Consider the following 21,791-nt stretch of genomic DNA (forward strand, 5'->3'; position numbering starts at 1 on the left):
TAACTCTCTCCCCAATGTCTAGCTCACTTTGGGGGGTCTACCTTGCAACAGGCTTGGCCACCGTCTTCCACATCCAAGCCCAGGCAAAGGGTTTCCCGGTGGTGCCCCATCTGAAATGTGACCGAAGTCTGCCCCCTGCCGAGCAGAAAGAGGACGACTCCTTCGGTCCTGGATCCCTCGATGATCCATCTCCCTAGCAGCCGTGTGATCCACCCACACCTTCGAGCCCTGTCATTTCCAGGTGGTCTCCCATCCCGAGACCGGCACGAGTCCCACAACGGCGAGCAACCGAAGGCATCCGCGATCCTTACGCAGAGGAGGGCGCAGCGCCACACCGCCCGTCGCCTCAAAGTCCTCCGCCCGGTTTCCCAGGCGACGAAGGCCACGCCCCGCGATGCGTCGACCCTCCTCCCGCCTCTCCCTGGGGGCGGGGCGCGGCGGTTGCCGGAAGCGGAAGCCGCTGCCGCTCCTCCCGGGCAGCGCCACGGCCAGGAGGAAGCGGCCGCCACGAGCCCGACGGCGGTGGGTCTTTCGAGCGGGAAGGCGCGGGCAGGAGCGGCGGGGGGCGATGACAGGCGATGCCTTGGGGGCACCGCTCTGTCTCGCCGCCGCGCCACCTGGGGAAAGCCGGCCCTCAAGCAGCAGCACCGAAGACGGGGGGGGGGAGGAGTACCCCCGGCTTCTCCCTTGGACGGGAGCTTCCGGTTCTAGCGGGAGGGAGCAAGCAGGCGGGGAGGCCTAGACCGTCCCTCTCTAGGAAAGCCCAAGCCGGAAGCGCCGCGGGCGGGACCTGAGCTTCCCCGGAAAGCGCGGGAATTCGTCCTCGGGTCCTAGTGGAGGGCTTGCTTGGTGCGCCCGCTAAGGCCCCGGTGGGGGCTGTCGGCGGCAGCCGTGTCAAAACGCGCGCAGTTTTGATGACAGCATTAATTGGTGGCTTTTGCTGTAAGTATAGAGCAGTGTTTCGCAACCGCATCCCCTTTTAAGATGGTGGGACTTCAACTCCCAATGTACTGGCTGGGGAATTCTGGGAATTGAAGTCCACCCACCTTAAAGGCAGTGCAGTTGAGAAACATTGGTGTAGAACAGGGGTCTTCAAACTTGGCCCTTTTATGACTTGTGGACTTCAACTCCCAGAATTCCTCAGCCAGCGTGCCTGGCTGAGGAATTCTGGGAATTGAAGTCCACAAGTCATAAAAGGGCCAAGTTTGAAGACCCCTGGTGTAGAGCAGAGAGAGGTAACTATAAGCTGTATCTCCAAACTCTGCTGGCTTGGAAAGATGGTGCTGAAGAAATGTTAAATATATTTTCTGTACGAATTCTGTCATTTGAATTTGTTTCTCCCATTCTAGAGAGTATAGAGAATATATTGATACTGAAAGTAGTTCCAGATTCTGCTGGCTTTTGACTACAAGCTCCCTCTTCCTATGTGAGTCAAGAGGAAAAACTAGGGGACCATGGCTTGTTCCTAATGCTGTGTGTGTAATAGTCTCTTGTGTCTGTTGAGGATCTTCTTTATTACTTTCTCTATTTTGGACTAGCATTGAGTTTGTTGCAGACACAGAGAAGTCGTTTTGTTGCATCTAATCCAGATCTTAGACTGGACTATGTTGCATGAGCATGGGATCAGCCATGTCTTGTGGTCTTCATCTTTCAGGGACATGTTGGTTGGGAAACTGGCTTTTCCCTTTCTGGCAGCCAGTTTGACTGGGGCTCTTGTTTGAAAATAGCCTGGTATCCTTACCTTTCACCCACAGCATTATGACTTCATCAGGTTCCCATCAGAGCTGTTGGCTGATCCAGGCACTGCTTTTGCTGGTGGGGTCTTCTCAGAGGAGGGAGACCAGGAAGAACGTATTTGTGGAGGCCCAGTTTTACAAGGAGAAGGCTTCTGTGCAACCACGGTGGGGTGGCACTAGATGCTTTAAAGAAGCACCTGTTAGCCAAACAGAAACTCCTATCCTGAGTTCCTAATGCCAGGAATAAACATGTAAAACTAGACGACTGTTGGATCAATAAATTTGGAGTTTTAAAGATGCTGTGGGTACTCTTACAAAATGGCCACCTTGAAGATGATCTATCACAAAACCATTTCGTGGAAGAATGGCAAATGAAACTGTACTCTCGCTATTTTCTCTATAGTTTACTTTTGCTTTGGGGGAAGATAGGTGCGCACCTTTCTAAACAAAACACTGAGGTGTGACCATGCATCATTTTCAGTTTTCTAAGAATCTTTGATTATATGCTAGAGCAGGGGTAGGCAACCTTGGCTTTTTTATGATTGCTGACTCAGGAATTCTGGGAGTTGAAGTCCACGAGATAAAAGAGCCAAGGTTGCTTACCCCTGTGCTAGAGCATACCCGGAAATAGTCATAAAAGAGCCAAGGTTGCCTACCCCTATTCTAGAGCATACCCAGAAATTCCATACTAGATGTTGGTGCTTTGCACTGTGCTGCCTTCTTTTTTATTTTGTTTTTAAATGTAAACCCATTAAAATATGGGGCTTGCATGCCTCCTTTACTAGGAACCCAAGAGTTGCAATGTGAAGACCACTTTGGGGATGTTTTTATAGTATTTGTTGAGGGATATTGTAGCCAGAAGGATATCAGATATGTACATATACTGGCAAGGATGATGGTTAGTTGCAATTTCAACTGTCAGCAATGTACAGTTTGGCTGTCAAGGAGTAGCTCAGTTTTCCTGTTATTAAAGCTCCAAGATGGACTGGAAATTTCCCAAATTTCTATCCTTCATAGTTTTTATAGAACCAGTGTCTCTGGGAAACATAACAATGAGACATCTGGACTAAATTTGCCTCTTTTCCAACACCCCAATTTTTTTATTATTATTACCTCATGTTATTGATGTTACTGTCATGTCTATCTCGGTTTTTCTGGGGGATCTCAAAGTAGCTTACTTTGTCTCTCCTCCAATTTCATCTGTATGGCAGCAGCTCTGGCTGGTCAGAAGTGTGACAGTTCCTTGAGATTGTGTCTTAGGAAATAGGGTACCTGAAATATTATGCAACATTATTACTATATTTTTGGTTATCAGATGTTTGTTGCACAATCTAATTAATATATCTTTGGTTATCAGACTATAAAGATTCTGATTTTGTCATCCTTTTTTTTTTAAACTAGATCTGAAACACAACTAATTATCACTTGCTGTGATGCAGTAGGGCTATAAAATGGCTAAAAGAGTGGCAGAGAAGGAGCTGACTGACAGAAATTGGGATCAAGAAGAAGAAACGGAGGAGGTAAGCAAGCCTTGCTTTCATTAACTTAAAGCAACAGTACGTGAAGTTCACAAATGTATGTCACAATATTTTTTGATAACTATGAAAAAGTACTTTGCAAAACTGGAAAGGTAATGGGCCAGTCTGTCTAGCCTTTCTTGAATGTACCAAGAGTCAAGATCAAAACAGTTACAGGGGAAAATCTGTTTTATATAATTTGGCTGTATAAGAAAAGCCTGGGATCACCAGTGTATTGGTTATTGTAGCGTTAAAAATGACCTGTCTTGTGTGATAAAAACAGATATGAACTCATGAAGACTTTATTGATAATGCATGCCAATTGTAACTGGACTTATTGTAATTTTTGACATTTAGATTTCTCTGTGTCTTTCTGATGACACAGAAACAGCTTCCTTAAGCTTTATATTGTCTGCCTCTGATGGGGCCTCACTAATGAGGGAGTCAAGCACAAAAGTAAGTCTCACTTTTAAGTGCTTCTGCTGTGAGCAAGGGAGTGAAATCACACACATTTGTGCTGAGCCACAGGTATGATAAGGTTGTGTAGCCTCTTTGTGCAATGGCATTGTAAGGACCCACTTCAACCCCACATCTTAAGAAAGCAGAACTCTTGGAAACAATTTCTTCCAACAGGAACTTTTATTAAGAGTAGTTGATAGCAGGCATAATAGACAGGATCTGAGGGATTTCTTCACAGATCGATACTTTAAAGTGTCCCCAAGCAAACCCCACCCCCACAGTTCATCCGGACGGTGTTAAGTCCATTGTGGGAAAGGGGAGATAACATTGGTCCGGCTCCGGTCATAGCATGATGTTCAAGCAGCTCTTCGCACCTCCTTTTGAGACCGGAGAAATAAGCCAGGCTCCAGAAGTTGTATTTCTTTCTCTCTCCCCCCCCCCATTTTTCCTAGCTGACAGGTTAGGGAGAAGAAAGTTCAGAGAGAGATATTGTTACATTGTAGCAGGCAATGGACACAGGCAATAAACAAAGCAAAAGGTTACATTGTAGCGAATAGAGGAAGCGAGCAGGCATATCCCCCCTCCCCCTTGGGAGTATGGCAGAACCCAGGGAAAGGTGAGATTTGTTTTTAGATCAGAGGAGATAGATAGAAAAGGGTTCTGACAGGCATTGCCTTCAAAATCTCCTGATAATTTCACCCCAATATCTTGTAAGGTTTCAACCTTCTCACATACTAGGCCGGCTGAGGAATTCTGGGAGTTGAAGTCCACAAGTCATAAAAGGGCCAAGTTTGAAGACCTCTGGCCTAGGCAGAGCCAATCTGGAGACCATGTGCATCACATCAACTAATTGTTTGGCTGCCAAACGTATCTTGCAAGTGGGTTGTAACAGGGCTGAGTTTCTTCCCTGGGATTAACGCTGAGCTCTCGATAGTTTTCACAATGTTTAGTCAAGAGGGCCAGCCATATAGATCTAAATCTATAAAACTACCGATATTTCTATTGAGAATATTACCAACGAGACACACGGTTTGAAAAAAACAATATAATTAGGGTTGCTTTTATTTACACCTGTCATTGGGTAATAGTGTTTCAACTTCACGTTAAAGAGCTTGCAGTTTCATGCAACATAATAGCTACTGGAGAAATCTGCTATTAAAATTATACTTTAACATTAGAGAGCAGCATGATTCTGACTTCCGAATTCTCCAAACAAATCTGAATTTTGTGAATGCTTTTGTTATAAATTGATAAGTATTCCAAGCAGTTGGTGTGAGCTTTCTAGAAAATTTGGGTTTAATTATCCTTTACCTATACTTTCCATGTCTTCAGTGTTTTATCATCAATTTGCTGAAGATGAAATAATGAGTAAATCATAAGTAGGCTACAATCCCCATACTGTAGATCACACCATAGTTCAGCATTCCATTCTCCTCTGAGAGGAAATTTGTTGATTCCTTTCCTCTCTATCTGTTACGTTCTACATCAGAGTTCCTCAGCTTTGGCAACTTCAGGATATATGGACTTCAACTCCCAGAATGCCCCAGCCAGTATGCTGGCTTGGATATTCTGGGAGAGTCCATACAACTTTTAAGTTGCCATGCTTGAGAAACATTGGTCTGTATACTTCGACTGTGTGTCAAAGTTACTCTTGTGTTTATAAGCAAAATCTACCAATGTGGTACAGCATGAAGGTGTTGGATTGGCACTGTCAAGAGCCCTGTTCAGATTTCCTTTCAGCCAAGGATCCCCTTGGAAGACGAACTACCCATCGTCTCTTCTCAGCCCAATCCTTCTTCCACTTTCTATAGGAAAAAAATTAGAGGAGAGATCACTGTATGCCATTTAGAGCTCTTGAATGTACAGGTAGTCCTCAAATTATGTCTTTTTGTTTAATGAAGGCTCAAAGTTACAACCTGGGACTACAATCTCGGAAGAAGGGAGTTATGACCTGTACTCACACTTAACGACTGTCACACTCACCCCTGCAGTCACGCGATTGCAGTTGAGATGCGTGACAACTGGCTCACATTTACAACCACCTGCAGCGTCTTAACAATCACATAATTGCAATTTGCAATCCTTTTTTGCCAATTTCTGGCAAAATCTGCCCACTGTACAAATTGTATATATAGAAAAGAAGGAAGTAATTCCATAATAAAAATTAACATGAGTGGTGGACTCTCTTAGAGGACATCCTCATCTATAAATAGGAATAATTATGTTTTTTTTCCTGAAAGGAATGTAATGATTTCTAAAGTTCATTGGGTAAATTACAATAAACATGCATCTTAAAAATAATCATTTGAGGGCAATCTGTCAGTTGACATCTTTTGGGAAATATTTATGGAAAACACGTTCTGAATATTTTGAACAAGTCGGTGAGCAGCTATGATACCCACAAATGATTCATAAGAAATCATCCACAGTGATGTTATAAAATTTGAATATGCCAAGCGCTTGCAATTTGTAATACAACTTTGAACCTCATGGTGTTGATAAGTGGATGGTTATATCTGAGAGCCAGTGTATTAAGAAAATGGGTTTTGCTGGGATTTCTTTTTCCAGACTACTTGTCTAAGAATTTAACCATTCTCTGCAGGTGGGAACTTTCTCAGTGGCCAGTGAGGAAGTTTTAAAGAACAGACCAATTAAGAAGGCAAAGCGTAGAAATGTAGTGACTGAGGTATATATATATTTATCATTTTAAAATAAGGTTTCAGCTAATTTGTCTAATTCTTTGCATTGCCTAAAAATAGTTTGTCACTAAGTGCTAGCTTATTATATAAACAGAACTCTTACTAAATAGTCAGACTAACATAGACTAATGTATAATTGCATTTCTTTTAAATTTTTGATGCAAAATGTCATTTGTAATTCTAGAAGATTCATAACACATGAAATGTCTCTCTGGGGGAGCATTTGAAGAAGATCAGAATTCTGAAAGATTTTCATGTTTCTAGACATTCTTTTTCTAACAGCTGAGGATGAGAGAAGTTTATTTTTGTGATTAGGCCCAACTATTAAAAAACGTACCTTTTCACTGTTTATATGGATCCCTTACACTAAATAATAATAAAGGAAATTGAGTCCCCATCCCAGTCCTTGACTCTCTCATCCAGAAAAAAGAGTGAATTACGTACCTTTGGTAAACACTTGTATATTTTAATAGTAAAAACTTAGTTGGCAGAATGCAACATTGTACTTCCTTCAGGTTTCTGTTTATCCCAAGCAGATATTCAACTTCTATTAATAAGAGCTGTGGTGGCGCAGTGGTTAGAAAGCAGTATTGCAGGCTAACTCATTGCCAGGAGTTCGATCCTGACCGGCTCAAGGTTGACTCAGCCTTCCACCCTTCCGAGGTCGGTAAAATGAGGACCCAGATTGCTGGGGGCCAGATGCTGACTCTGTAAACCGCTTAGAGAGGGCTGTAAAGCACTGTGAAGTGGCATATAAGTCTAACTGCTATTGCTATATGGGCAACTGAATCATCTGAATTAGAAAAACAATATGTATGGAATTAAAAAATACTGTTACTTAACAGTTGTTTTATTCCTGGTGGTTTATAGTGAATCCCATATACTCTTTCTAAACTCTGTTTATGACACAGGAAAAGGCTGGGAGAGCTAACAGGATCCAGGGATTAAACTCAATATTTTTCAAGCTCAGTAACTTTAAACTGAGTGGTTTTCAACTCCCAGGATTCCCCCAGGCTGCTAGGCTAATTCTGCAAATCCATGTGATTTCCAAGTCTCGTGAAGTTGCCCTCCTTCAAGCTGAAGGTGAAGCGCACACTTGTTTGTGAGACCTGCTAATGCAGTGGTTCTCAACCTTTTTAATGCCGCGACCCCCCCCCCAACCGGTCGTAAGTCGAGGACTACTCAACCGGTCGTAAGTCGAGGACTACTCAACTGGTGCAGCACCGTTTGCAGAATGGGACTTTTGGCGGGCTCAGCAGGGCAGAGACAGCCTGGACAATTCCTATTGGCTTTTGAAAGCCAATAGAATTAGACTCTATTCAAGAGAGTCTATTCTATTGGCTTTCAAAAGCCAATAGAATAAAAGGGAGTAGCACAGCTAAGGAAAAGGGGGAAAAAATGGCAAACTGCGTTGTTTGGCGACCCCCGTGAAATGGTCATTCGACCCCAAATGGGGTCCCGACCCAGAGGTTGAGAACCACTGTGCTAATGCATCTTTAAAATTATGTACTCTTGGGGCCTCTTTTAATGTCTGAAGAGGGCTAAAATAGCTCTGTGTTACTATTAAGTATGCGTAGAACATTTTGAATTCAAACCATTTTCTCTTTCGGCTGTAAGGTCAAAATAGTCTGCTTTTAAAATAAGAACAGGGAGTTTAGCATTAAACACTTTTTGTCTGCTCTGACTAACTGTTGACGTATCTTTGTAACAGCAAGAAAAAGTCATCTTTAGATGGCTCACAGCCTTTAGTTTGGGGTCAGGGGATTGACTTACACAGCGTACGCTGTTGTTGGCATTTCCTCTCAAGTGGCATGATTCTGCCTTTTAAAAATGTTACTTTGGAGCAGTGGTTCTCAACCTTTTTAATGCCGCGACCCCCAACCGGTCGTAAGTCGAGGACTACTCAACGGGTGCAGCACCGTTTGCAGAATGGGACTTTTGGCGGGCTCAGCAGGGTAGAGACAGCCTGGACAATTCCTATTGGCTATTGAAAGCCAATAGAATTAGACTCTATTCAAGAGAGTCTATTCTATTGGCTTTCAAAAGCCAATAGAATAAAAGGGAGTAGCACAGCTAAGGAAAAGGGGGAAAAAATGGCGGACTGCGTTGTTTGGCGACCCCCATGAAATGGTCGTTCGACCCCATTTTAGAGGTGGCACTAAGCTTTTGTCTTTGAACAAGAGAGGAGCAGTGACCATCAGGAACATCCGGGGTTTACCCTAACCCCAAATGCAGCCATCATGAAAAAATAGTAAGAAAATCCCATCCCTTCTGAATAGGCCCAGGATGGACTTGTACTCTGAGAGATGCAGAACAACTTATTTCTGTTCTTCTTCTTTTTTTTTTTTTTTTTTTTTTGTTTAGTCAGAAGGTGGTGGAGCTTTTAAGGGATTTAAAGGTTTCGTTTTGCCTTCCGGGACTGGTGTTTTTTCTGGTTTCGGAAATGGCCCCGGAACAAAATCTTTTGGCCTGTTATCCAATGGTGGCGGCAGCTCCAGTAGCATCACGAACAGCTCTTCGCTGTCCAGCTTAAAGACGGCTTCAGAAACAGAACCTACATTTAGTAAGTTTACTCTTTTTTATTATTATTATTATTATTTTTACTAGGAGAAAATAATTTTAATATCTTCAGATGAAAATTATTGAAAAAAAACAACAACCCCTGCTGTATGGTTTAAAAAGGAAGGGTTGCATTTAGCCTGGGGCTCCCCTGAGGAGAAAGCTGCATTTTAACCTAGTGCAGGATAGGCAACCTTGGCTCTTTTATGACTCGTGGACTTCAACTCCCAGAATTCCTGACCCAGCCATGCTGAGGGGAAAGGGAGAGGTTTCCAAGCTGAGCCATGCTGGCTCAGGAATTCTGGGAGTTGAAGTCCACGAGTCATAAAAGAGCCAAGGTTGCCTAGCCCTGGCCTAGTGGCAAAGGGTTTTTTTTCTTTTTTAACAAATCCAGTACAGGTAGCTCCCGATGACAATTTCTGTTGTGAGCAAGGCAGTTGTTAAGGGAGGCATACCCGATTTTACAGCCTTTTTTTTTTTTAACCACTGTGGATAAGTGAATTGCTACAGCTGTTAAGTGAATCACGGGGTCCTTAAGAAAATTTGGCTTCCTCCAAATTTGAAGACCCTTGGCCTGAAGTATTTTTCCTGGAGAAATTCCCTGAAATTAAGTTCTTTCAAATCCTTCATCACGAAGCTATCAGCTTGTCTCGGAGGCAGCTCTTGGGCATTTCTGTTAATACTAAAAAAAAATGCAATCGCTGCATTCAGTTTTGGTCACCACGATGTAAAAAAAGATGTTGAAACTCTAGAAAGAGTACAGAGAAGAGCAACAAAGATGATTAGGGGACTGGAGGCTAAAACATAAGGAACGGTTGCTGGAATTGGGTATGTCTAGTTTAATGAAGGGAAGGACGAGGGGTGACATGATAGCAGTATTCCAATATCTCAGGGGCTGCCATAGAGAAGAGGGAGTCAAGCTATTCTCCAAAGCACCTGAAACAATGGATGGAAACTGATCAAAGAGAGAAGCAACCTAGAACTAAGGAGAAACTTCCTGACAGTTAGAACAATTAACCAGTGGAACAACCTGCCTCCAGAAGCGGTGAATGCTCCAACACTGGAAGTTTTTAAGAAGAGATTGGACAGCCATTTGACTGAAATGGTATAGGGTTTCCTGCCTGAGCAGGGGGTTGGACTAAATGACCTCCAAGGTCCCTTCCAACTTTATTATTATTATGATCATCGCACAGTCAGCCAGATGTTCAGACTGGATTTGGCATTTTGTCTACCTATCGAGTCCTTACCAAGAACCTGGGATAGGCAGACGTGGATGTTTTTATCATTATCATCATCATTATTATTATACAATCCGTCCCCAACATATTGCCCAATCTTGGTTCAAAGGCAACATTGCAATATTTGTTAAGATGTATCACGTGAAGGGCTAAGATTGTTATAAAGAAAGCAACATATGGTTTAATGCAATAGATTTTTCATTAGAGTTTTAACCAAATTCTGATGTCTTTGGGACACTGGGTGTGAGTCTAAAGATTATATTATTTGGGTTTTCTGTTTTTTATTTTTCAGTGTTCTTGCTATCAAAATGCTGGCCTCATATACTTGTTTAGATAGTGCAGCTTTTAGACAAGCTGCTAGATCAGGGGTCCTCAAACTTGGCCACTTTAAGACTTGTGGACTTCAATTCCCAGCTGGCTGGGGAATTCTGGGAGTTGAAGTCCACAAGTCTTAAAATGGCCACGTTTGAGGACTCCTGTGCTAGATTTTGGAGGCCTCTCCTCTTCTTCTTCTTTTAAAAAGGTGATCCTCTACAATGGCCATTTGTAATCATAGCCCTTGGATATTTTTATATTTGACAGGTTCGGTGGTCTCCAGCGTCTCAGCCAATAGTGTTACCCTTGAGAAGACCTCTGCACACCTGGAAGCCAATGGCGAGAATCCAGAGCCCTTGTCCTCGGGACTCGCTCAGAGCAAAGCCTGCAACTCAGAGAGCTATCATAAACAGTTGGCTGCGCTCAATTGTTCTGTACGGGACTGGATAGTCAAACACGTCAACGCCAACCCTCTCTGTGACCTGAGCCCCATCTTCCACGACTACGAGAAATACTTGGCGGAGATAGAGCAACAGGGCCTGGCTGGCCACAGCAGCTCCGGAAGCAGCGGCAGCACCAAAGCCACGGAAGGCCAGCCTCGTCCTGCCTTTGGGAGTTCGGCCCTTCAGCAGGGCTCCACGTTTTTCTTTAACAGCAGCAAATCGGAGGATGCCCTCGGGAAGAAAAGAGAATCGGAGAAGAAAATAGAACTTAAAGCAGCCACCGCCTTCACCACCTTGTTCTCTTTGGACAAAAGTGACAGCTCTGATCTGAGTTCAGGGGCGGCCGGGTCTGGATTCTCATTTTCCCCTAAAAAAGGAGGTTTGTTCGGCAAAGAGGCAAGTCAGGCCAAGGTGGCTCCTTCCTTTTCCAATAATGCCTTAGACGCCCCGACTGAAAGCAGTAGCCATGAATCAAGTAAGTGGGAGTGTGATTTAGAGATTGAGAAACGGTGTGATCCCATTTAACTCTCGGATGAGAATCTCGGTGATCTGTGCCCAATTCGTGTGGCAGACGGCCTGTCACTACATTTCTTTTGGGGAGGGGTAGTTATCAAGGTCGACAAATTCATTACATTTATTTTGGGGTGGGGAGATTAATGGCTGCATGTCCATTAGTGCAGGAGTCCCCAACCCAGGATCGGCCCATGGGCTCTTGGCCAGCTTGCCGCAGAAACGGCTGGCCGGTGCACTCACGCGTGGGCGTGCATTCCACCCCCCACTAGCACCTGCAGCCTTGTTTTTGCATGCGTGCGCGCTGACATGAATGGGAATGCTAGCGCTGGGCGGGTGTCCACAGCCCTTTTGCACATATGCCGCTAGCCCGGGCAGTTTGCACGATGCTGCTAGCCGCCGTGGCAGTTCACAGCCATTTGCGCATGTGCACAACCTCACCGCATGCGCGAACGGGGCTGCTAGTGCTGCGCGCACACATGTGCACACACCAATTTTAAAGCTGCTCTCCTTCCCTCCGGTCCTCAAGCCCGGAAAGGTTGGAGACCTCTGCATTAGTGTCCAGATCGAAGCAGGACGCCTTTCTCCCAATCTCTGTTGCAGAGAATCGGAGAAGCTGCATGGTGGAATTGTTTGGACTGCAAGGGAGCATTTTGTAGCCCCTGTGGGCTTCTCACCAGCCACCAAAGCCTTCTGAACTAGCTAGAGTGGTTTTTTTGTGCTTCTGCTGCCAAGCTAAGGCAAGCAGTCTGAGCCTGGCTCAGTCTTCCGTTGGAGTCCTCTTAACATATATAAAGGATTCAAGTTATTGGTGCCCGAATAACAGAATAACAGAGTTGGAAAGGACCTTGGAGATCTTCTAGTCCAGAGGTCTCCAGCCCCTGGGCTGTGGCCCGTTCAGAAGCAGACCGCGCAAGTGGGTAAGTGTGCTCGCACGTGCAGCTCCCATTGGTGCAAGCGGTGAGCGCTGCTTGCACAAATGGAGTGTGTTCGCTCACATGAGCACCTGTCACTCACACAAAACCATCTCTCCCCCCTCCCCCACTGGAAAGGTTGGGGACCGCTGTTCTGATCCACCCCACTTGTTCAGGCAGGAGACCCTACACCAGAGGTAGGCAACCCTGGCTCTTTTATGACTCGTGGACTTCAACTCCCAGAATTCCTGAGCCAGCCATGCTGAGGAGAAATGGAGAGGTTTCCAAGCTGAGCCATGCTGGCTCAGGAATTCTGGGAGTTGAAGTCCATGAGTCATAAAAGAGCCAAGGTTGCCAGTCGAATCTCTTCTTGAAAACCTCCAGGGGCACTCACAACTTCTGAAAGCAAAGCCTTCCACTGGCTAATTGTTCTCAGTGTCAGGAAATTTCTCCTTGCTCTAGATCGCTTCTCTCCTTGATTGATTTCCATCTTCTTGTCCTTCCTTCTAGAGCTTTGGTAAATGGGTTGATCCCCTCTTCTTTGTGGTAGCCCCTCAAATATTGGAGCACTGGTATCATGTCACCCTAGTCCTTCTTTTCATTAAACTAGACATACTCAATTCCTGCAACCATGGTTAGCCTCCAGTCCCCTTAATCCTCTGTGTTGCTCTTCTCAGCATTCTTTCTAGAGTCTCAACATCTTTTTAATATTGTGGTGACCAAAACAAGATGCAGTATGCCAAGTGTGTCTTGTCAAGGCATTATAAAATGGTACTAACACTTCACGTGATCTTGATTCTATCCCTCTATTAATGCAGCCTAGGATTGCATTAGCTTTTCTGGCTGGTATAGCATACTGCTGGCTTATATTTAAGTAGTTATCCACTAAGAGTCCTAGATCCCTCTCAGTTACTACTATTGAGCCAAATTCTACCTATTCTATACCTGTACATTTGGGTTTTCTTTTTATCTAAGTGTAAAACTTTGCTTTTCTCGCCATTGAATTTCATGGTGTTAGATAAGGCCCAGGGTTCAAGTTGTCGAGATCCATCTGGATCTTGAGCCTGTTTTCTGGGGTGTTGGCTATTCCTGCCAGCTTGGTGTCATCTGCAAATTCGATAAGTTCCCATCTATTCCCACATTTAAATTGTTTATGAAGATATTGAGGAGTACTGGGTCTAAGGCAGAACCTTGGGGTACCTCACTGCTTACTTCCCTCCATGTAGATGTAGTTCCGTTAAGGACTACTCTTTGAGTACGGTTTGTCAGACAGTTACAAATCCATCTGGTGCTGCTACTGTCTTTCTCACATTTTTCTAACTTACTAAAAAGTAGGTTGTCGTCTACTTTGTCAAATGCCTTACTGAAGTCTAAGTATACTACATCTGCAGCATTTTGCTGATCCACTAATTTAGTCACTTTGAAAGGAATGAAGTAAGCTTTGTTTGCATGATCTGTTTTTGGCTTCTGGTTATAACTTTGCTTGCTTCTAGATGTTTGCAGATCTGTTGTTTGATTATCTTTTCCAAGATCTTCCCAGACTAATTGGTCTGTAGTTTCCTGGATCCATTTCCCCCTCCCCCCCCCTTTTTTTTTTAAGATGGGAACCACATCAGCTCTTTTCCAGTCCTCTGATAGTTCCCCGGTGCTCCAGGATCTTTGAAAGATATGATTCAGTGGTTCCAAGATCACACCTGCCTACTCCTTCAGAACTCTGGGACATCATCATCATCATCGTAGTAGTAGTAGTAGTAAAGTTGGAAGGGACCTTGGAGGTCATCTAGTCCAACCCCCTGCTCAGGCAGGAAACCCTACACCATTTTGGACAAATGGCTGTCCAGTCTCTTCTTAAAAACTTCCAGTGTTGGAGCATTCACCGCTTCTGGAGGCAGGTTGTTCCACTGATTAATTGTTCTCACTGTCAGGAAGTTTCTCCTTAGTTCTAGGTTGCTTCTCTCCTTGATTAGTTTCCACCCGTTGCTTCTTGTCCTGCCTTCAGGTGCTTTGGAAAATAGCTTAATTCCCTCTTCTTTATGGCAGCCCCTGAGATATTGGAATACTGCTATCATGTCCCCCCTTGTCCTTCTCTTCGTTAAACTAGACATACCCAATTCTAGCAACCGTTCCTTATATGTTTTAGCCTCCAGTCCCCTAATCATCTTTGTTGCTCTTCTCTGTACTCTTTCTAGAGTCTCAACATCTTTTTTACATCGTGGTGACCAAAACTGGATGCAGTATTCCAAGTGTGGCCTTACCAAGGCATTAAAGAGTGGTATTAATACTTCACGTGATCTTTATTCTATCCCTCTGTTAATGCAGCCTAGCACTGTGTTGGCCTTTTTGGCAGCTGCAGCACACTGCTGGCTCACATTTAGGTGATTGTCTACTAGGACTCCGAGGTCATCTGATTTTTGTGGTTTGAACTCGTCTAGGGTGGATGATGTTCTCTTACCATTTTCTTGCCTATTTTAGTTTGTATTTCTGATTATTTTTGACATTAGTTGTAAATCTTAGTTCATTGTGAGCGTTAGCTGTCCTGAGTTCATCTTTGTAGATTTGGGCTATATGCTGGTATTCTACCTTAGTTATCTATCCTTCTTTCCATTTTTTATACTTGTCCTTTTTGTCTTTCAGTTTATCAGATGCAACCATGCTGGTTTCTTCTTTGATTACTTTTTTTTTTCCAATGGCATTGCGGTGGACAGTCTTTTATAATCACATTTTTCAGAGTTTCCCAAGCTTCTTGAGTTGTTTTCCCCTTTAAGATTTTCTCCCATGGAATCCTTCCCAAGCTCTCTCTTAAGTTTGTTAAAATGAGCTCTTTTAAAGTCTAAGACACTAGTTTGATTTTGTTCTATTGCTTATGTCTGCATTATGTTGAATTCCAATAGGACATGGTCACTCTCCCCAAATTCCTGCAACTTCTACCCCCTCTGTCATTTCATCTGACTCTCTAGTTCCCTCCACTACCTTTTGGATGACAAAATTGTCAGCTAGGTTGATTTGAAAGCTGTTGGATCTCCCCCTTGATGCAGAGATTGTTTCAGGGCAGTTACAGTCCCCCATTATTACTGTGATATGTTTCCTACGTACATTGGTTAACTGATTAGCCAAAAGTTCATCTATTTCTTGCTGAGTGGCATTAGCACAAAGTTCATTTATCTGCTACGGGTTAGGTAGGACTCAAAAACAACTTCAAAGCAAACTTTTATCTCTAGTGTGAGTTTCACCAAACCCGACTGGATTACCTAATGCAGTGGTTCTCAACCTGTGGGTCGGGACCCCATTTGGGGTCGAACGACCATTTCACGGGGGTCGCCAAACAATGCAGTCCGCCATTTTTTCCCCCTTTTCCTTAGCTGTGCTACTCCCTTTTATTCTATTGGCTTTTGAAAGCCAATAGAATAGACTCTCTTGAATAGAGTCTAATTCTATTGGCTTCAAAAGTCAATAGGAATTGTCCAGGCTGTCTCTGCCCTGCTGAGCCCGCCAAAAGTTCCATTCTGCAAACGGTGCTGCACCAGTTGAGTAGTCCTCAACTTACGACCGGTTGAGTAGTCCTCGACTTACGACCGGTTGGGGGTCGCAGCATTAAAAAGGTTGAGAACCACTGACCTAATGGTTTAGATAGGAAATATATACTGGCTCTCCCACTGTTGCTATTGAAAATTCCTTCTGTGCTTGCTTCTGGATTTCAAGGACTTAACAAATACTAAGAATGGGGAGAGAGGAACTATTCATTTCTGTCCCTTTTCTCATTGGGAACGGAGCAGTTGCATCAAAGAGGTGTGTACCCACTTCAAATTCAAGGATGGGGATGTTCCAATTTACCCGGAGTAAGTAGGAATGGTTGGCAATGAGCTTGTTACGATTGAAACATAACAGAGAGCTGGCATTCAGATTGGAAGAGCTTTTTTTTAAACCTTCCAAATACAAAATGTTTTGAACGCCGCTGAGACAGTTCCCTAAATTTTCATTCGGGTCCCTCGTGCAACAAGATTTTTACGCGCAGCGGTACGATTTCCTGAACAATATAAAGTTTCTGGCGTGAAATATAATTCTGATCTGAAATGCTTTTCCCAGCAGGGGCTGGTGAGGAAGAGGAAGAGCCACCCAAAGTAGTCATTAATGAAGTGAAAGAAGAGGATGCCTTTTACTCGAAGAAGTGAGTTACTTTTGGGCTTGCAAGTTACATGATTAGCATTGTGTATGTGTATAAAAAAGGGGGCAAGATGGCTCAGTGGTAAAAGACACTGTCAGCTTGGAAAGCTGACAGACCAGGTCTGAGAACCCCCGAGCACCGTGCAACGGGGCAAGCGTCCTTCCTTGTCCCAGCCCAGAGGTAGGCAACCTTGGCTCTTTTATGACTCGTGGACTTCAACTCCCAGAATTCCTGAGCCAGCCACGCTGAGGGGAAAGGGAGAGGTTTCCAAGCTGAGCCCTGCTGGCTCAGGAATTCTGGGAGTTGAAGTTCACGAGTCAGAAAGCAGCCTAGGCCTAGGCCAGAGGTGGCAACCTTGGCTCTTTTATGACTCGTGGACTTCAACTCCCAGAATTCCTGGGCCAGCCATGCTGAGGGGAAAGGGAGAGGTTTCCAAGCTGAGCCATGCTGGCTCAGGAATTCTGGGAGTTGAAGTCCACCAGTCATCAAAGAGCCAAGGTTGCCTACCCCTGCCCTCCTAGCAGTTCAAAAGCATGCAAATGCAAGTAGATAAATAGGTACCACATCGATGGGAAGTAACAGCGTTTCATGTGCCGCGGCATATAGTCATGCTGGCCACTGGACCACAGAAATGCCTTCAGATGACGATGGCTCCCTCGGCTAAGAAACGGAGATGAGCCCCAGCCTTTAAAGTTGGACATGATGGACAGGGGAAACCTTTGCCTTTACGTGTCTAGGAAGTTTTATAACAACTTCAGACCAAAAATCAAGTAAGCAATACCCCAGTCAAGAAACTGCCACAGGGCCATTAGTAAACAGCCCAGCCAAAGAATCCCTAAGACCGCCCACACCCAGCCAGACAGGCAAGACCCCAGAATATAAACCTACAGCAGACAGCACTCCTTACTAGCACTGATGATGTTACCTAGTTAGGGTAATGAAATGTCTGCAAGAAAGCAAGCAAGCTCAGAGAGCACCAAGGGCCCCACAGTCTTCCTCCTCCTCCTCCCTTCTAGCACTGATGAGGTTACCTAGTTGGGTAATGAAACGTCTGCAAGCAACCTCAGAGAGCACCAAGGACCCCTCACTTCCACCCTGAGCTACAGATACTCTCCTTCATTGGTAACATAGTATGCGGCTACATCTAATGCCTTAGCTACTATGCAGGTAATCCTTGAGTTATGACCATGACAGAGCTTGCTGATGACATTCGTAACTAGCGACGGTTGTAAAAGTCTGATTTTTTTTTTTTTTTTGGTTACGTGAACATCGTGATCCTAAAGCAAACCAGGGCTTCGCTGTGAGCCTGCTTTTGCCAGAAGCTGGAAGCGAACGCTGGCTTTTGGCAAAACCATCGTGAAATGTGACCACATGGCCACGGAACAAATAATGGTAAATGCTGCCCAAATGCTGAGTGCTCAAAGTGTGGTTCCCCGGATCCTGGGGAGGGGCAACTGGTGGAACTCCGAATCTGGGTCGTAAGTAAACACCACCACCACCACCACCCCCAGTAGGAACGTCAGAACTTTTAAATGGTTGCTAAGTGACCGGTCGTAAATGGGGGACTACCTGTATCTCTTGCATTTCTGTCCTTTACATCTTGACCAGCTGCATTTACCAGTCGGTTGTATTTATTACGGAATGCACTGATGGGACTGCAGGTAGTCCTCAACTTATGACCACAATTGAGCCCAAGGTTTCTGTGGTTAAGTGAGTTTTGCCCCCATTTTATGACTTTTCTTGCCCAAGTTGTGACGTGAATCCCTTCAGTTGAGAAGTTAGTAACCCGGTTGTTAAGCTAATCAGGCTTCCCCATTGATTTTGCTTGTGGGAAGGTCGCAAAAGGCGATCACGTGACCCCGGGAGATTGTAACGTCATAAATAGGAGCCAGTTGCCAGGCATCTTAATTTTGATCACATGACCACGTGGGGACGCTGCAAAGGTCGTAACTATGAAAAACGGTTGTAAGTCCCATTTTTCAGTGCCGCGTTGTAACTTTGAACAGTCACTAAATGAACCGTTGTTAAGTCGGGGACTACCTGTATTTATCTTCATTCAGCTGCTTCTGATCTCTCTTATTTTCTGAAACCGATCTGCTTGAATTTTAAATCACCTTGACGTGTAATTCAGTCACAAATGAAAAAGAACTCATTGATTTACGTAGACCCTCCGAAATAATATTTGCACTAATGGGACGGATTTTTTGTTTTGTTAACTTGTCCTCTTGGTACAGGTTCAGCCAAGGACGTCTTCAAGCCTGTGTACGCTCACTTCCCAAACGGTGTGCTTTTTTCCCCCCCTTTTAGGTGCAAAGTCTTCTACAAGAAAGATAACGAATTCAAAGAAAAGGGAGTAGGAACGCTACATTTAAAACCTGCCAGCAACCAGAAGACTCAGTTGTTAATACGGGCAGATACTAACTTAGGTATGTGACTTTTCTTAAAAAATTTTTTTGCAAAATATGTGTTTCTTATAAGGTTTAAGTCCTTCAGTCCATGAATTGTTGAAAGTACACCCACGAATACCCAGGACCACAAACAGGCAAAGCAGTCGGCTGGCAAGGGCAACAGTCTTTTAATCACTGCCAATGTTCAGCCAAAAGCCCCCACAGATGCTGGCACGAGTTCAAACAATACAGCCAGGGAAGTTTACACTGTTCTCAAGGCAAGACAGAGAACAAGAAAACGTAAAGAATCCTTTTAGCTCTCAGCTTGCCTGCAAACTGCAGACTGCAAGGAGAGATCAGGAATGTCTGTGGTCGTGAAGCAGGAAACAAACTGGTCTGGAATACAAAGTGTCCAGGTTACAAGAGCACAAGTCGGAACAAGCTCAAGATCCCACGTTTGTTCCTGGCAAATGCCCCACCCCACAACGTCTCCTTAAATCAGTGATGGCGAACCTTTTAGAGACCGAGTGCCCAAACTGCAACCCAAAACCCACTTATGCATTGTCGGGTGCCGGGTGGGTGTGGCTCATTGGCTGGGTGTGGCCAATTGGGTGGGTGTGGCCCATTGAGTGGGCACAGCTGCGGTGGTAACGGCAGACTGGGTGGGACTAAAAAGTTCAATCAATCAATTCCAACTTTGCAAAATCTTTTTTTTTCCCTGCGAGAAGTTGAAATTGACTGATTGATTGAACCTTTTTTTTTTTTTTTTTTTGCACACGGCAACAGAGGCCTAAAACGAAAAGGTTTTATAAATCCCAGCTGAAGGCCTAGAACTGGGGCGACGGCGCACGTGCCCACAGAGAGAGTCCTGAGTGCCGCCTCTGGCACCCGTGCCATAGGTTCACCACCACTGTCCTAGAGCAAGGAGAGCAAAGAGGAGGAGAGAACAACAGAGGCAGGCTCACTTGCTCGAGAGGAGAGTATCCCACCCCACTCCACAAGGCACACCTGGGGATTAGGATTTAAGGCAGTGGTGGCGAACCTATGGCACTGGTCCCAGAGGCGGCACTCAGAGCCCTCTCTGTGGGCACGTGAGCCGTTACTTTAGGCCTCCGCCGTGTGAAAAAAAAAAAAGGTTCAATCAATCAGTCAATTTCAACTTCTCATGGGAAAAAAAAAGATCTTGCAAAGTTGGAAATGATTGATTGAACTTTTTAGTCCCATCCAGTCTGCTGTTACCACCGCAGCTGTGCCCACTCAGTGGGCCACACCCACCCGGCACCCAACGATGCATAAGTGGGTTTTGGGTTGCAGTTTGGGCACTCGGTCTCTAAAAGGTTCGCCATCAGTGATCTAGTCACTTGCTAGGATTCGGTTGACCAGTCAATATTGACAAGCATTTTTGACTGCCTGGTATTTCATTAACTTCAAAACGTCAGTGAAAAATGTGTAAGCTTCTAAGATAACAAAAACGATAACACAATACCCAGATAAATGGTCTTTGCCTGGAATTACCTTTGTTTGGATCAGAGATGACTATTTTCTGTCCCTTGGACCTTCATTCCCTCTTCTCCATGCTTCCTCTTGCTGTGGTGCTGAAATTGGCTAAACGATTGCTACAAATTAGAGGTGTGTCTTCTGATTGTTTTTAATTGTAAGATTTAATACAGCAAAAAAAAAAAGGTGCCCCGACTCGAATCCTTCTGTGTGCACTACACCAAGGGAGCTAGCCCTGTCCATTTTATGCCTTTCTTTCCCCCTACTCCCTTTGTTTTGACCTTTCCAAAAATATTCTGAATGCAGCTCCTAATGGATGTGCCATCTTCGGCCTGGAATTGAGAGAATCACTTCCCAAAAGAAAAATGAATCCACCTTAGCTGCCAAAACCCTTCAGTGCTTCAGAAATAGGTGTTTCTTTTAGATATCAATTTTATTTTGCTGTATTGAATATGTACAGGCAATTGTTACTTAAAGACTGGTCATTTGATGACTGTTCAAAGTTACAACGAACACCCCCTCCTTCCCGAAGCTACTTACGACCTGGTTCTGGAGTTCTGACAGCAGCGCGCACACACACACACACACACACACACTTGCATTGCCGCATTTCAGGTACTTAGCAACCAGCTCACCTTTAGAGACGTGCAGTTCCTAGCCTTTTCAGCCAGTTTCTGGCAAAAAAAAAAAAAACCATCCAGAGGAATGAATCGCTCCATTTAATGACTTCTGCACCCACCACATGGGTGCTTCAATTTGCAATCATCATTACTTACAATAAAAGTTGCAGATTCTGTTGCAGTCATAAAGCTGGGGATTTTCTATAATTCAGCTAAGTTTTATTGTTTCCCCACGGTAAAATTTGCTTTTCTTCCTTGCAGGCAATATATTGCTGAACATTTTGGTGCCTCCCAACATGCCATGTTCAAGAACAGGGAAGAACAACGTTCTCATTGTTTGTGTCCCAAACCCACCCATTGATGAAAAGAATGCCACAGTCCCTCTGCCAATATTGATAAGGGTGAAAACAAGCGAAGATGCAAATGAGTTGCACAAAATTTTGCTGGAGAAAAAAGAGGAGGTCTAAGGTTTGGTGTTTCCGACGCCACGTGGAAACACTGCTAAACTGCTGCTGATCTTTTCCCCCCTTTGACTCTAAGTAGTAATTTTTTTAAACTCATTTCTCTCATATCTTAAGGACTGTCTTAGAAATTCTGAAGGGCTTGAATGAGGAAAAGAAATTTAAGGTGGCCAATAAAACCCGTAACATTAGCATGGATCTTTTCTCCCTTCTAATTTGAAATATCTAGCGTGCAAACCATCTGTCAATAAAACTTGTGTATGAAATACAAAAA

General features: G+C 44.3%; 1 protein-coding gene across 4 annotated transcripts; it reads left to right on the forward strand.

The window, feature by feature from the left end:
* Nucleotides 1-394: 394 nt before the first annotated feature.
* NUP50 (nucleoporin 50) lies at nucleotides 395-21,791 on the forward strand. 4 transcript variants are annotated; one of them, XM_039341393.1, is made up of 8 exons: nucleotides 395-522; nucleotides 3,138-3,256; nucleotides 6,315-6,398; nucleotides 8,776-8,974; nucleotides 10,791-11,441; nucleotides 16,477-16,555; nucleotides 18,860-18,978; nucleotides 21,318-21,791. In XM_039341393.1, the coding sequence occupies exons 2-8, from the start codon at nucleotides 3,188-3,190 to the stop codon at nucleotides 21,521-21,523; spliced, it is 1,407 nt and encodes a 468-aa protein (XP_039197327.1). In that variant the 5' UTR covers nucleotides 395-522; nucleotides 3,138-3,187; the 3' UTR covers nucleotides 21,524-21,791. The 4 variants fall into 4 exon arrangements, with proteins under 4 accessions (XP_039197327.1, XP_039197325.1, XP_039197328.1 ...); XM_039341391.1 differs by having other exon boundaries at nucleotides 396-522; nucleotides 16,474-16,555; XM_039341392.1 differs by lacking the exon at nucleotides 395-522 and adding an exon at nucleotides 796-942 and having other exon boundaries at nucleotides 16,474-16,555.

Source organism: Crotalus tigris, unplaced genomic scaffold (genome assembly GCF_016545835.1).
Source record: "Crotalus tigris isolate CLP2741 ecotype Arizona unplaced genomic scaffold, ASM1654583v1 scf7180000017764.6497338, whole genome shotgun sequence".
NCBI classification, from domain to species: Eukaryota; Metazoa; Chordata; class Lepidosauria; order Squamata; family Viperidae; genus Crotalus; species Crotalus tigris.

What these genes read in the sequence shown, in the direction of transcription:
- NUP50 (XM_039341391.1), top strand. Translation starts at nt 3,188, where the DNA reads ATGGCTAAAAGAGTGGCAGAGAAGGAGCTGACTGACAGAAATTGGGAT. An exon ending in GTAGAAATGTAGTGACTGAG is followed by an intron (nt 6,399 to 8,775) that starts GTATATATATAT and finishes TTTTTTGTTTAG; the next exon opens with TCAGAAGGTGGTGGAGCTTT. An exon ending in GATGCCTTTTACTCGAAGAA is followed by an intron (nt 16,556 to 18,859) that starts GTGAGTTACTTT and finishes CCCCCCTTTTAG; the next exon opens with GTGCAAAGTCTTCTACAAGA.